Raw genomic sequence first — 14,346 nt, 5'->3', positions numbered from 1 at the left:
GCTGATCTAGAGACTTTTAATGTGAGCCTGCTTTATCCATTCCGTGACTACTTTTTTTTTTTTTCCTGTGTATTTTGGATAAATCTCCTAGAGAAACACCAAATTGTGTCCAAATATCTTCAATATGAGTTCAACTTTCTCCCTTAAAAGAAAGAAAATCTGTTTGGATGCTAAAGAACAACTGGGAGCCCATAAAGGCTCAAGCTTGCTAGGAAATGGAAGCTGCAGAAATCCCACAGTCACTTTCTGCAGTGAAATGAGTTTTATTTAGACATGGAAGGAAAGGCTGCACATCAAGAGAGAGAGAAAAAAAAAAGCCATGCTCCTACACTGAATACTTTCATAAAAAGGTGCACAGAACATGCATCTGTTGGTAAAACTTGCTCAAAAATTGACATAAGAGATCAAATTAATGTAACAATTTTAATCTCGTATCAATTTGCACATTAAGACGGCTTCTATGGAGCATTTTGTCAAAGCAGAGAGCTATTTACTATGAAAGGAGGGTCACAGATGAATAATAATGGTGACTATTTTCACAACGGAAGTAAACAGATGGAAAATTACCCAGAAATCAGTAGAGAAATTATACAAGGTTGTGAGGGTTTCAAATGAAATATGTTTTCATCATAAAAAAAACACATTAGGTGCACAAAATTACAGTAATCAGACAACGCTATGTAATTAAATGCTAATGAATAGTACATCTTGCCATTAGATTCAATTGCTGTCTTTCACCTATTAGAGATTTTTTTTCTTCGCTCCTCATAAAGTTTATAAAACTTGAATAGTTGGCTTCATGATCTAAGCTCAGAGGAAAGAACTGAGCAAAAGGTAGAGTTAAGTCAAATACATCATGACATGCCTGAGTTTTCTCACCCTCTATATAAAGCGGCTCCACCACATCATGATTGATGAGTTCGAAATTCTCGTGACCGATCCAGTGCTCCACGTTTCGTTTTCTCCCTGTGAAGAAGTTGTCGACCACGGTCACCTCGTGGCCATCCATCATCAGTTTGTCAGTCAGATGGGAACCCACGAACCCAGCCCCTCCTGTGATCTAGAGCAGGAATAACCAGACAGATACGTCTCTTATTATCAGCCAGTTCAATTAGAAAGCACTAAAACGCAAGCTATATTAAACAATAAAAATAAAAACATACATGAAATTTCAGATCAATAATTTTCCGAAAACATAAAACAGCTGCAGAATTTGACTTTCAACAATTTGGAAGCTATGATCTTTTTGTTTTAAAAGAATATATCAAAATAAAGTAGTCCATTAGCCCCAAAGAAATGTTTATTGTAAAATTTTTCTACCATCCAGGATAAATCACTTCCGTCTGTCTAAACAATGACACATGATTTGGTATTTTCCTTTTGTATTTTAGAATATCCTTTTGCATAAAAATACATATACAGGTCACTAACCCTGGACTGAGAGACATATTATGCTTCTGAATGTTAGAGATTTCAAGAGGGCGCACGCAGCGTGTTGTGCAATACCTACTAGAACCACTGGACCAGTCAAAGATGTCAAAAGAAACAACGGTGGTCAAAGTTTTTTTTTTTTTTTTTAATCTGTGCATTGCTTTTACTGAACATTGTTCCTATTATTTTAAAAACTACTTTTCATTTTCTGTCCACAAACTGCCCCCTTTCTTTGGCGTACAGTTTCCATGGTAACCGATATAAACCTGGTGGTTCAGAAGCGTTTTGCAAAATACAAGTTTTGCTTTTAATGAATGGCTCCATATGTCCTTTACCTTTTTGCTACAGTATTTCCCAACATGGAAATAGAATAACTTGACATTTTTTTTACATATTTTTAGTAATACATGAGAAATACTTTCCTCTGAAAAGAAACAGGCATTTTGATTTTTCATATTCTAGATAGCCAGACTGGTTGATCATTAGCAGAAAGCCTAAAACTGCATGTGGTGAACAGGAGAAAACATCAGTTTCCCTTTGACTCAAAACCTTTCTGACTGAATCCACTTGAAAGAGGCAACCTTTGAAAGGCAGCCTGTGTCAAGGTCAGAAAAACAGGACATGTTGCAAACATCCACATTCCCTACTGAAAGCTCATACAGGATGTTTGATGATGTCTTTATTTTGGGTAAAAATAAAAATGACTTTGTGGCCCTGTTCTCTACCGCATCAGCTGGTTGAGCTTGGATATATTATCCAGAAGGATCAAATCTACAGGCCAATAAAAACTGGTCATATTTTGAGTCCTTTGAACACTTTTACACATTTTACCTTTACATTTGATCAGTATTTACTGTTTTGTTTCTGTCTATGTTCTTGAGGTCCAAACATATTCTCGTGGCTATTGAAGCCTCACACCCCCAAACTATGTTGTTTAAACGTGCAAGATGTTTTTTTTTTTATTTTGAAGAAGGTTTATGCTGTAACTTAAGTCTTTATTTTTTTACCTAAATGTCAATCTTTTTCCTCCTTTGCTACTTGAAAAAAGGACACTGGATGACTGGATGAGGTTTGTGGTCTTGGGTAAAAAGGTCTAAAATGTGCAGCATCAGTGCCATGTGAGGCTTTTCAAAAGTTAGGCCAAAAAGATTACAGGAATAAACAACCTTGTCGTAAACTAGAAGTCTAATAGGAACGATATAAGTCCTTCAATTTCATTAGCTTTTCATATTTCATTGTTTCTTCATTTTCCAAAAACATAAAAATTTGTCAGTTGGTTCTACTAAAAAAAAAAAAAAAAACAACTTTCTTCCACCTCATAAAATTTGTAATAAATTTCTTTAAAAATCCATTAAATTATTATTTCATATTCCACAAAAAACAAAGATTTAATTCAACAGCCATTAAAATAATAAGAATAATAATAATAAAAAACATTGATGTCATACTGGTCTAAACCTTACGACAAACAAAGTTAAATAGATATCTATTAAATAGATAGGACAGGACGTACGTTTTACCAAAATCACGAGAAAAGTTATTTATTTGTACTAAGTTTGTGTAATTTTGTTAGTCACCATAGTAGTGATAATTATAAAAAAAAGTGAATATTTTTGGGAAATTTTGAACTTTTAAGAAAATATTCTGAGTTGGAGCCACAATGACGGACAGCAGTTTCTTCCTCAGAGGCTTTAATTGGGTGTAGAAACTACAAAACTGTTACAGGATGCTTTATAGATCTGCCTCAGAATGGCTCTAGGCCAAAACAGATCTTCTTTAATGAACTAGTCAGCCTTAGCTTTACTACCACCAACAGGTAAAGTGAGTTTCGTTACAAAACAATCTTCTGATGGAAAAACCTGCATTCAGGTGGATGTCAGTTTAAGGCCTATTCGTGCGGTCACTGCGTTCTGAGAGTCTGGCAAAATGTTTCATGTGTGAATCTCCCCTCTGGTGCTTTTTAGTGACATCCTGCAATGAATATCTTGATTAGGGCTGACCGAGTAACACATAGATCTCACTTTATATGAGGCATAAGCCTCAAGTGTTGCAGCCACATTAACAGACTGACTTGCACAGCTGAGGCACTTTAATGTGACCTCTGCCTGACTGCTCAGAGGATCAGTCTGCACTTTCTTTCTGCCCTGCTCTGACATGCCGGTGGAGTTTCACAGAAGACTAAGTGCTGTTTATTAGTTTATAGACTGTTTGGGACACTTGAGTGAGTTTTTGTTTTCATGATATACATCACTAACCTCTGAGCCAGCTGTAATGGGGTGATTAACTCATTTGGGTGCCCTGTCACGACCCTTCAAAGCATGTGAACCACAATGTAATATGTTAAATTTCACATTTATGTCATTTCAAAGACTGGGAGCGACCCGAATGTTTGGGACTGTTTTTAAGTGTGAAATTTAACTTTTGCATTTGTTCCAATAGTAACACAAACACACATTTGCAAAACAGAATGCTATTATTTTGCAACAAAACATTTTGTGTTCATGTTTCAAATTAAATTTGAAACATAATGTTGGTGAACTTTTTGATAATTGCATGACTTCCCATGACTAGGTCCCAGATAATGGATTTTCTATATAGTTATTAATATATACATATATATTTACACCTCAACAATGAAATTTAATTGAAAAATGTCACATCTGCTGTTCACTTCTTCACCTTCAAAGCTGCTTAAATAATTGACACCGAATGTATTTCTGCAAAAAAGAGCATGAGTGAACAGTACTAACTAAAACTTTGTAACATATTGTGCAGGTCTACTGCTGACAAAACATGCGCTACAATCAAACTTCTATTTGAAAGGAAACATCAATGATCCAATAGGCGTATGATGGTCAGAGACAGAAGCAGCATTCAGCTTTCCAAACATCAATGTATGGCATGTCATGGCACCTCAGGAAGCACAGATTAATTGCCTAAGTTCTTATGTTTGGAGTTTAAATCCAAGCAGGATAAAAGTGAGACTGGGCTTAAGGCTTTTTGGAGTTTGCCAATAACAATCTAGAGATGTGACCTCAATAAAAGCAAAAAAAAAAGACAGTATTTGAAAGTGAAATAGCACATTTGTAATTGATGTTTTCTTTCACTCACCAAAATTCTTTTTCGATCTTTTTCTGAGAGAAATTTCACCGGTGGATATTTCTGTGAAAAGCTAGAAGAAAAGACCAGGTGTTTAATTACACAACATCTAAAGAAACCCAAAACGAGAACAAGAAAACAGAGCAAAACAACAACATAATTACAATTCAAAGTGGTGTTCAGAAAAAACCCCCAATAGATTAAAGAGATAAGTGAAGAAAAGCAGAGGTTATTTTTTCTTTCTCCTCCTTTGCACTTTGGAATCAAGCACATATCAGCAGGGAGCTCCTGAATACAACGCCAATTATTTTTAATCCACATTCTCTTCTTTCATTTACATTCACCGCAAAGATGCAGCGAATGTAAATCGAGACGCTAAGGAAACACAGATATGCGTGTGCTTTATTGTGACAAAATAAACCAAGCGGTCAAAAATAATAATTAGAAAATAAATAAATAAATAAATAATGACCTATAAATCCACCTCATCAGCATTCATGGCAAACATGCTTTAGGAACCTGTAAAAGTGCAAGAGCTGATCAGCAGCAGCTGCACGACTACAGGAAAGCAGGACCTTCAATCTTTGCTAAGCTTGTGCCCACACAGCCACAAAACCAAGCCTCATACATCGTACATACTGTTTCAAAGGTTCAAAGGGTCACCTCGTTTTGTGATGCGCTGCATAGAGCCGGGACGAAGGCTGTACTATGTAAAGAATTGCTTCTGCATTCCTAATAATGCAGACGTCATTAAAATTCAAGACATCAAAGATTAACAGATATCTTTATCAAGCAAAGGATGACATCTGATTCACATCGGTTTCAGTCGATCGTTTCTGTCACTGCTCCCTGTCAACGTCATTCTAAGCCACGCGCAAGGTTAAGATAACATCGTCTGTTATTACTTAAAACGGAAGCAGATTTGATGAAAAGCTCTGAATACGACGAGCTGTGATTAAATGGAGATCCACACCTCTGTTCCAGGTCACGAATCTTCTCTCTCAAAGGAGCCACAGCCTAAAGAAAGTTGGAAAGCAAGAAATGCATCAGTTCTTCTCAGCGCATAACACAAATTACACTGATTACCACAACAGGAAGCTAATGCAGGTTTATGAACAGAGTCCCCAGTTTTTATGTTAATGTACTCTTTTGACTGGGAGAATGTGATCAGACAGGCTATTGTTAGATACATCTGTGCAACTTCTGCATTATTTTTCCTCAGAATTCAAACAGCATTTCAGCTCTTTGTTCAACAACACCGAACAAGTCAGTTATGGATTAGCTTTGATTTGTGCACAGAAAATGGCAAAACCAGTACATTTTATTTTCACTAATACAAAAATACTGTCAGCCTTACTTGAGAAAGTCAAAAAGTGAATGTAAGATAAACAGAATTACATCAGAACTGGTAGCAGTGAAAAAGCAGGGAACTATATGAATTATTATCCAAGTTCTCATATTTGTAATAAATGAATATGGAGGTACAAAAATGGGAACAGCAGTGCTTTAATGATTTATCAGCTCAAGCTTGATTAGTCTAGATTAATTAAAAAAAAACCAACTAAAAACGTAATTATTATTTTAATTTAGAGCAGACATGAATCTACGACGTAACTGTGACTAGTTTTTTTTTGTCAAAGTATTCTCACAATGCCTCCGACTTATCCACATCTTCACCATCACTTTTTTTTTTTCATACCAACTAAACTAAATGGTGTCATACAAGAATTTTTAATCGGTGAGGCTTTTTCAAGGCTTTTTTAACCAAAATATTTGATAAAATGGGAGAGAATGGGCTAGAATTTTTTCTAAAATTAAAATCAGACAAATGGCATAAGTTACCCATAAGTGCCTTTAGTATGCAGAGTAAAATTACTATCTGCTGTTTTCTATCTGGCATTTCACAATATTTTAAAACAAAAAAAGATAATCAAGTTTCTGATTTTGTTTTTTTTCAATAATTTAACTTCAGTGAAAATATTTCCAACCTGTGAATTGATGCCATCTGGAACTGGCAGACATCCTCATTGGCGTTTAATTTAAATGCTCAAACATGTAAAATCTGTGTGCAGACATATCTCTTGCAATTATGGAGGTGTTGAGTCATCATCAGTTTGTGTGTTTGTACTTCTAAATAAAGCCAAAGCTGCATTACATGCATCACAGGCAGATGTGAAATATTATTTCAAAGGCAAGCCAACTCTTTAAAGTTCTAAGGTCAGCGTGATAAAGTAATTATTTCTGTTGAAGATGATGCGAGAGTCGTGTTTTAGCAGGTCAGAAGTAAAACTGTGTTCACCGCTGTGTGAAAACCCGTCGGAGAATCTTGGGCAACGGTTTCAATCAAAACTTCAAAGAATTGCTAATAAATTACTAATCAATCCAAGGGATGCATCTAAAATCCCAAACTGAAAATTGATATTCTGGCTTACATAGGGCCAGCGTTCACTGTGATTACTATCAACGACTGGCTGGCTGATTTTATTGCATCACTTCATGTCACCCTGAACTCCTCTGAGCAGTTGCAGCTGGCTTTTTGAGAGTTATAGTGTATCTGCGTCATCCAGTCATCAGCATTTTACTGACAATCTGGTTTCTGTTTACCTGCAATCAACTTGTGCAAAATTTCAAATACAAACTCACTCTAATGAAAGCGTCAAACTGTTAGTATTTTGTTCCTGCAAAATTCGAAGTAATAATTTGTGTTTTAATAAATAAAGCATACGACAAAAAGCCCAGATGCTACAGACATGTGTTGGGTTATTCCAGGGTTCTGCATCCTGTGGCTCCTTTAGCAAAATAAAGATAAAGAACTAGCTGATGTTTTTAAAAGTAGATGTGATAACAAATGTGTTTTTCTTTTGTTTTTCACTGAATTAAACTTCACAACAGAACACTTAAAAAAACCCACTAAAAACTTGTTTTTAGATCTATTTTTCCAGTCATCAGGTTTTAGCCGCACCATGTAGTAGAAATGAGGCTTATGTGTTTTCTACATCTTTTTCTACAAATAAAGATCCAATACAAGAAAACGTATCCGCTGCTTTTGCAAACGTTTCGCTTGTCTTCTAATGTTTGTCTTCTAAAGGGCATGTAACATTACTGGCTGTAAATGGGTTTTATTTAGACCGACTCAGGATAAAAATGAAAGCAGAAAGTTTAACCTCTAAGTGCTGTGTGTGAGGTCACAACAAGGCAGCCTGCGAAAGGATAAAAATGCTCTTCAGCCACAGATGTGAGCCCGTGGCTTCTCTCAGAGCAAAGTGACTGCTGCAGCGCTACAGCGGACGACATTAATTTAGCTGATAAAAACAAGCCGGTGCTGCATCCACTCCAGATGTAGCCGAGGCTTTTTGATGACGTCGGCCACAATATTCGCTAACAGGGTTCGCTCTGCGGGTTTTTAGATTTCTTCTTCAAATTCCAGGTGAAATGTAGATTGCTTCGTTTGTGTTTTAAAAAACAAAATAGAAAGCATGGAAAGAAAAAAAACTTTTTCCTCACAAATCAAATACTTTCTGAGCAACTTGCTTTGTTGTTGTAGCACTGCAGCTTTTTAACCTTTCTGCTAAGACGTTTTTTAAACCATCAAAGAACAACAAATAGCAAAGATTTTGTCAAACTTACTTCATCAATTTTCTGCTCAATCTTCACATCTCCATTTTCTTGTATTGACCTATTCCACAAAAAAATGATAAGGCAAACAGATAAGGAAAGAAAATATTGAGACATGAGCAAGTTTTTCCTACGCGAGATAAGAACAATATCCATCATCCCAAGCCCATTTTGTCACAGTGGAGGCTTTTACGTAACACATACGGCAGAAAATCTATAGTGACTTTAAATTCTTTCTCCCTATTATTCTGTTACCAACAATGATAATACAGGAAATTCCCGTCAAAAAGCCTGTCGTGTTTTAAGGGAAAGCCAATGTTCAGAAATTGGGAAATTAGATAAATCAGTATGTACTGTAATCTAACATTTAGCCGGAATGGTGAAGGAAGACTGAGTTCAGTTGCTTGTGTAATGTAGAAAGTGCACTGATCAAGCAAATGAGAAGTTTTAAGTTTACCAGTGAATATTTTTTGCTAAATTCACAGTGAAAAAACAAAGAACAGAAGAAGAAGCAAAAGCTTTTCTTAGTTGTCGACAGCAAAAACCATCAATTACATCTGACTTAAATAAGACAACAAATAAAACTGAAGGTGCACTTAAAATTAATCTTGATGTACAAAAAAAAAACAAAAAAACAATGATAAACTGATTTCGAAACATGTGACATGCATATTTTACATCAAGCAGAAGTGTGATAGAAAAATAACCACTTTCACCTCATGTTTGTATACGTTCCCCAAACAGCTAGAAGAGAAAAGACAAGGACAAGTTATGACAAAGCTTAATGGAGATAACACATCTCAGGAACAGCGTTTTAGCAGTAGAAGCGATTTAAGAGAGAACATCAGAAAGGAGGAAAGTTTAGAGAGAAAAATTGGTTCAGTTTTTTGTTTTTTTTTTCTCATCTAATCTGGCAGCATTGTGCATATAGTGAATACACTCCGAAGTGGTTGGCTCCAACTATTGGTAGGGTCTTCAAACTAACCGTCATACCTGCCAATAACCCTTAAACCAGTTGATGTGTTTGTTTGTTTTTTTCTTAAAGCTGCCACTAAACATATTTTTAGTTTTCAAGAAAATACACCAACCAATCCACAATAAAACTAAATGAAATAAAACATTCAAGTTTTAAATGTTTTTTTTTTGTTTTTTTTACATAAAAGCATGTTAACCAGTGCTTTATTTCACAAGAACAGTAATAGATACATGTTATTAAATAGGTCGAAATTTGACAGCTCAACAAGATATGAACAAGTTGCTACAGTGTAAAGCTGTATAGCTACCACTCTATGAAAAAGGGGCAAAAATCATCTATTTTTGCTGAGGCATGTCAACTGCAGTACATTAGCAACATATGAATTTCCCAGCGCAAAGGTACAAAGGATCTTTTCATGGGGACCTAGCCTTATTTACTTATTTATTTTTACATACTTTGTAGTTTTTGGCAAGAGTACAAAAAGTACATATTTTATACTAATCCTAACTAACGTAAAGCTTTTCAATGTTGTGACCCAGACTTGATCTCATGCTGAACAAAGGTAGGAGTGTGTATCCAGCCCCAAAATGTACGTTGTCATTCGACGAAGCAGTTCTCAGTCCTGGTCGTCAAGACCCACTGCCCTTCATGTTTTAGATGTGATGGATGGGCAATCATCCATTTATTTAGGTCAAGTGTGCAGAGGCAGGGAAACGCATGAGACACGCAGGGCAGTGGGCCACTGCTCTAACATAGACACGCAGCTCAATAAATTAAAACGTCATTAAAAGTTCATTAATGTCAGACTCATTATAAGACTGAAAGATCTGAGGAGTTTATTTAAATTGGTTTTGATGATCATGACTTGCAGCTGAAGAAAACCCAAAATTAACTCAAGAAATGCTTCGTTGTTGTCTACACAGTCACAGGAAAAACTACTGACCCAGCAGACATTTATTGACGTCCTCCACCATTCTTATCAGTCGACTTTCAGGAAGTTTTAAAGCGCGTCTTACTTCCCTCAGCTGATCTAATTTCATTTTCCAGAAGAACTTGGCGTCTATGCAGCCCGGTAAAACCAGCCCATTGTTCTACGCTTCGCTTGGTACAAAGGGGGTGGTATTGAGAAACAATTGCTTCCTGGAGGCATGGTCTCTGTTAAACTTTTAAACACTACCCAATATCCAGGTCTGAATAAGTGGGGCATGTTTTTACAGTAGCTCCTTTAAGAGAAGTAATAATGATAACATATTTATCTTTTCTTAGTTTAAAGCAATCACCTGACAGCACAGTAAGGTTTCACAGAGATTATCTTGATGTGTTTGTTAACGCAGCGTTGCCTTTCAGAATGTTCCCACAGGTTGGTAACCATATCACTAGCATAATGTGGGGAATTATTCCTTGGCCTTGTTAAGAATAGAAATAGAAGCATAAAACTGGGATGAATGATTGACCTGATGACAGGTTAAGTAGGTCATATCTGATTTGTCCGGTCACTTAAATTGATTTGAAGATGGTTTGTTTCGTGAACAAAGAAATGCCGCTCATCCAACTGCCAATATTTAATCAGTCCAACTAAACCTATGATCTATAATCACACCAAAGAGTTTTGCTTTAGTATCTCCTGGAAGCCCTGCTGTTATCTTCATGAATCAATAAACTAATAATGTTTTGACCAACATCAATTGATCTTCAATGTTTCTAGGAATTTACTAAATATCACTCTAAAGAATTTAAATGTGCTTTATATGCAAATGTTACAGGTTTTGGCATACAAGTAGCTCACCAAATATCAACTAAGTTCATAAGAAATGACTTTGGTCTCAGTTATTCTTTGTACCTTGGGTAAACCCGCAAGTTTTTTTTCTTTTTTCTAAAGATGTGGTTCTGTATTATTGATCTTGTTAAACCCAGGTTTTTTTTGTTTCTTTTTAAAGAAATTCTTAATATTGAGATTTTGACCTTTATGTTAAATGGGCAGATAATCTCAACAGCTGTTACTGTTGGGCACTTGCACGGTACTATTTATAGAACATTAAACACACTGGAGTCATGGGCCAGCTACTGATATTATTGAAGATTTAAGATTACAAATATTGTTTCAAAAATCACCCCAAAAAGATATTGTCATAGCTTTCCTTTAGTTTATAGTGCTTTTGAGAGCATTTTCTATGTTTAGAGCATAGAGTAACACATCAATGCTTATTTGCCTATAACTTGCAATACACTGCCAGTCAGCAGGCTGAACAAAGGCTACTACTGTTTTCTCTCGCTTACAAGACAGTGTTTGGAAATATCTGTGGTTGCAAAAAACAAGAGTGATGGTGTGGAAATTAAATGAGCACCATCTTTTACTAAGATAACTTTATTTTAAAATGATGAGTGGCATGAGCTGATTAAATACTGGGTATCCCCAGGACTTTCCAACAAGGTATTAAAAGCAAAGCATAATCATTTTAGTCAATAACCAGAATAAAACAACAAATATTGAATGTAATAAGCACTTTAAAACTATTCAATTAATTGGGTGTTTAGTCTTCAATTTTGTTTAAGTTAATATATCAAATGAAATCACAATAAATACATATTACAGAGACCCAAAATAAACACTATGCTGTATAGCCTTTTGTATCAGTAAAAATAATTGCTGCCTTTCTGTTTCTAATAAATTAGTTACATAATTTCCATTTTTGTTTTAAAAGGTTAGTAAAAATACTCTGATACAGTAAAACCGGGGGTGTTTTTGGATACTGATCCATGCCTAACATACAGTACTAGTAAAAAAAAAAAAAACCCAACCCGTTTTATTTAAATCCAAGCTCTAATTCAGCAGTTAAACAATCGGTTATTTCAGCATTAACACTGTGAATTTCTCTTCTATTAAATACATTACGACTCTCAGGAAACGTAGAAACTGTTGCCAGGAAACCATACTGCTACCTATTTTTTCCTACCTGTATTTTTTTTTTTTTTTTTTCTTCTTATTTTGTCTAAATGGGAACCATTCGGGTTTCATAATCTACATCCCGGGTGCTTGGCCACTACACGGAGTTGCGGCAGCCTGTTGTGTTGGTTGGAAGTTTCCACAGCAGTGTCAGTGTGTAGTTGAAAAACAATCGTAAAGAGATATTTCTTTTTAAGATTAGCATGTTTGATAAATCAAAAGAATATCAAAACAATGTACTCACAGGCAATGTACGCGATCAAAGCGAGAGCAAAAAGTAGCTTCATCATTCTTCTGTTTAAGCCTGAAAGCAGCCAGAAGACCCGCTTCATCATCCGATCCAAGCAACAGATCCAGGAAACCAGTTGGCCACCCTTTCAAGTCCAGCTAGTGCATTTTGGGTCGATGTTGTTTTCGTCTGATGATTTCTGGGTCAATATAAATGCTGGGTGTCACTTAAAATGTAAATAGCTCCTGGGGAGGACAGGCTTTCTAGCTGCTCCTGCAACGTCAACACCAAGCAGTTTACGTGGCTAGCAGCGTAATGTATACAGGTAGCAAACAGTTAGCTGTCAGGTGGCAAGGCACGCTGTGGAGTGATGACAATCATCCCTACGTTAATGCTTATTTAACAGAGTTAACATTACGGGAAAACGGGCTGCTATAGATGATCGTATATCCTGGACAAATGCGTCAGTATTGTCAATACGAACTGCGATATCAAAACAGTACGAACCCAAATGGTTAGCCGTTAGCTTCACATTAGCCGCGTCTTGCTAGCATACTACTTAAAACTCGCCGCCTGTTTTCTTACGTTCACTTCAAAAAACAACACAAAAATTAGTCCCAAATTCGGACTAGGGTGCAAAAACACAACCGCCTCTCATTTAAACGTCCCACGCGTGCAAACATGACGAAGTTGCTACACTCAGCTGGGCCGAAGAATAACTGATGAGCGATTACTCGTCGCTCGATTCATCAGCCTGTATGACGTTCGTTTCACTTTTGCAAAACTCAAACAATAAACCTTTTGTTTCAGTGTCACGTTACTAAGATTTTTCCTTGCTTAGCGTTAAGCAAGCAAGGAAATGCGTGAGTATTTCCTTGCTTGTCGTTTCAAATTTCCAGAAACAGATTGATATTTGTGAATGCAGATGCAATACCAGTTTGATGTTCCCATTTCAGCCAGTGTGGTCTGTTCAGAGCTTTAATGGTTTTTTACTATAAATTGACATCAGACTAAGAATTAATACTTAAATTATTAATCCCTTATTTTTAAAAGTAAGAACAAAGTTATTAGTGAAAAAAATATTTAGTTGGTGAACAATTTGTTTGATTGTTGATACGTTTTTCTGAAATTCTTTAGTTTTATACCAGATATAATAGGACCCACAATTTACCAAAGAGTTCCACTTTTATCACATCAGACAACAGAATATTCTTTAGGCTTACTTACAAGTCATCAGGGGTTTTTGGGAGAGGAGTATTTATGTTGTTTTTGCTCTCCAGTTGATTTTCCCTGTATCTCTCCAAACGATGCCAGCTTTATTTAGTCTCTTTATTCAGTCTGCAGTGCTAGTAGTACTTGTTTTTTGTGACCTTCCATCAATCTACTCTCGGAATGATGTCGGTAGTCCATCACTCCTGAAATAGTTTGGCACATACTGTTCAATGTTTTTTGTGTTTGTGGATAAAGGGTCTTCACTGTGCAATCTCGAAAACTTAGAAAGAGCTTTGTAACTTTTTCCAGACTTGTAGGTGCCAATGGCTTTGCTTCTTATCTCTTACAAAATTTCTGTCAGCAACAGGAACTGCTTGTTTTAGATTTGTAGCCTAATTTATCATGTCAGGCAGGCTCCACATTAGAGATTAGGACCAGGTTTAGTGAGTGTAATTGTACCAAAAATGTAATGAATTACAAGTAACCAATGGCACAAAAAGGGGAAGATTAACTTTTCTTCCCTCTGCAGATAATTAGAAAACTACTTTTGGAATTTACTCAGGTTTGTTTGTTTGGTATGGATAAATAGGATCTGAAATATTTAAACAGGACAAAAAAAGCAACAACAAACAAACAAACAAAAAAAACACAAGCAGAATAAATTTGTATAATATTTTCTCTTGACATTAGTATTTATTTCCCCAGGAAATTCCATTGAGATGAAGAATCTTTTTACAAGAGAATCCTGGCCAAGACTGGCGTCAGCTCACAGTTTGTAAAACTTATCTGTTTGTGTTTGCCTGCAGCTGGATCACAAAGTACTTCTGCAGTTTACCAGAT

At 35.9% G+C, this 14,346-nt stretch overlaps 1 protein-coding gene across 3 annotated transcripts in view; it reads right to left on the bottom strand.

The window, feature by feature from the left end:
• Positions 1 to 13,051, bottom strand: part of LOC106962188 (UDP-glucuronic acid decarboxylase 1) — a 33,498-nt gene extending 20,447 nt beyond the window's left edge. The window contains exons 1-7 of one of the 3 annotated variants that reach the window (XM_015056429.1): positions 12,802 to 13,051; positions 12,310 to 12,567; positions 8,862 to 8,889; positions 8,158 to 8,206; positions 5,504 to 5,547; positions 4,543 to 4,603; positions 880 to 1,060 (exon numbers count right to left, since the gene is read on the bottom strand). In XM_015056429.1, the coding sequence (XP_014911915.1) occupies positions 880 to 1,060; positions 4,543 to 4,603; positions 5,504 to 5,547; positions 8,158 to 8,206; positions 8,862 to 8,889; positions 12,310 to 12,400 (454 nt within the window). In that variant the 5' untranslated portion in view covers positions 12,401 to 12,567; positions 12,802 to 13,051. Of the gene's footprint in view, positions 1 to 879; positions 1,061 to 4,542; positions 4,604 to 5,503; positions 5,548 to 8,157; positions 8,207 to 8,861; positions 8,890 to 12,309 lie in introns of all 3 variants that reach the window. The other 2 variants (XM_015056430.1, XM_015056428.1) reach the window with 2 other exon arrangements.
• Between the last annotated feature and the right edge of the window lie 1,295 nt (positions 13,052 to 14,346).

This window comes from Poecilia latipinna, unplaced genomic scaffold (genome assembly GCF_001443285.1).
Source record: "Poecilia latipinna isolate Pla-1442-1.1 unplaced genomic scaffold, P_latipinna-1.0 Scaffold1383, whole genome shotgun sequence".
In the NCBI taxonomy this organism is placed as follows: domain Eukaryota; kingdom Metazoa; phylum Chordata; class Actinopteri; order Cyprinodontiformes; family Poeciliidae; genus Poecilia; species Poecilia latipinna.
The sequence above is the reverse complement of the archived record's forward strand: the minus strand, read 5'-3'. Positions and strand labels throughout refer to the sequence as shown.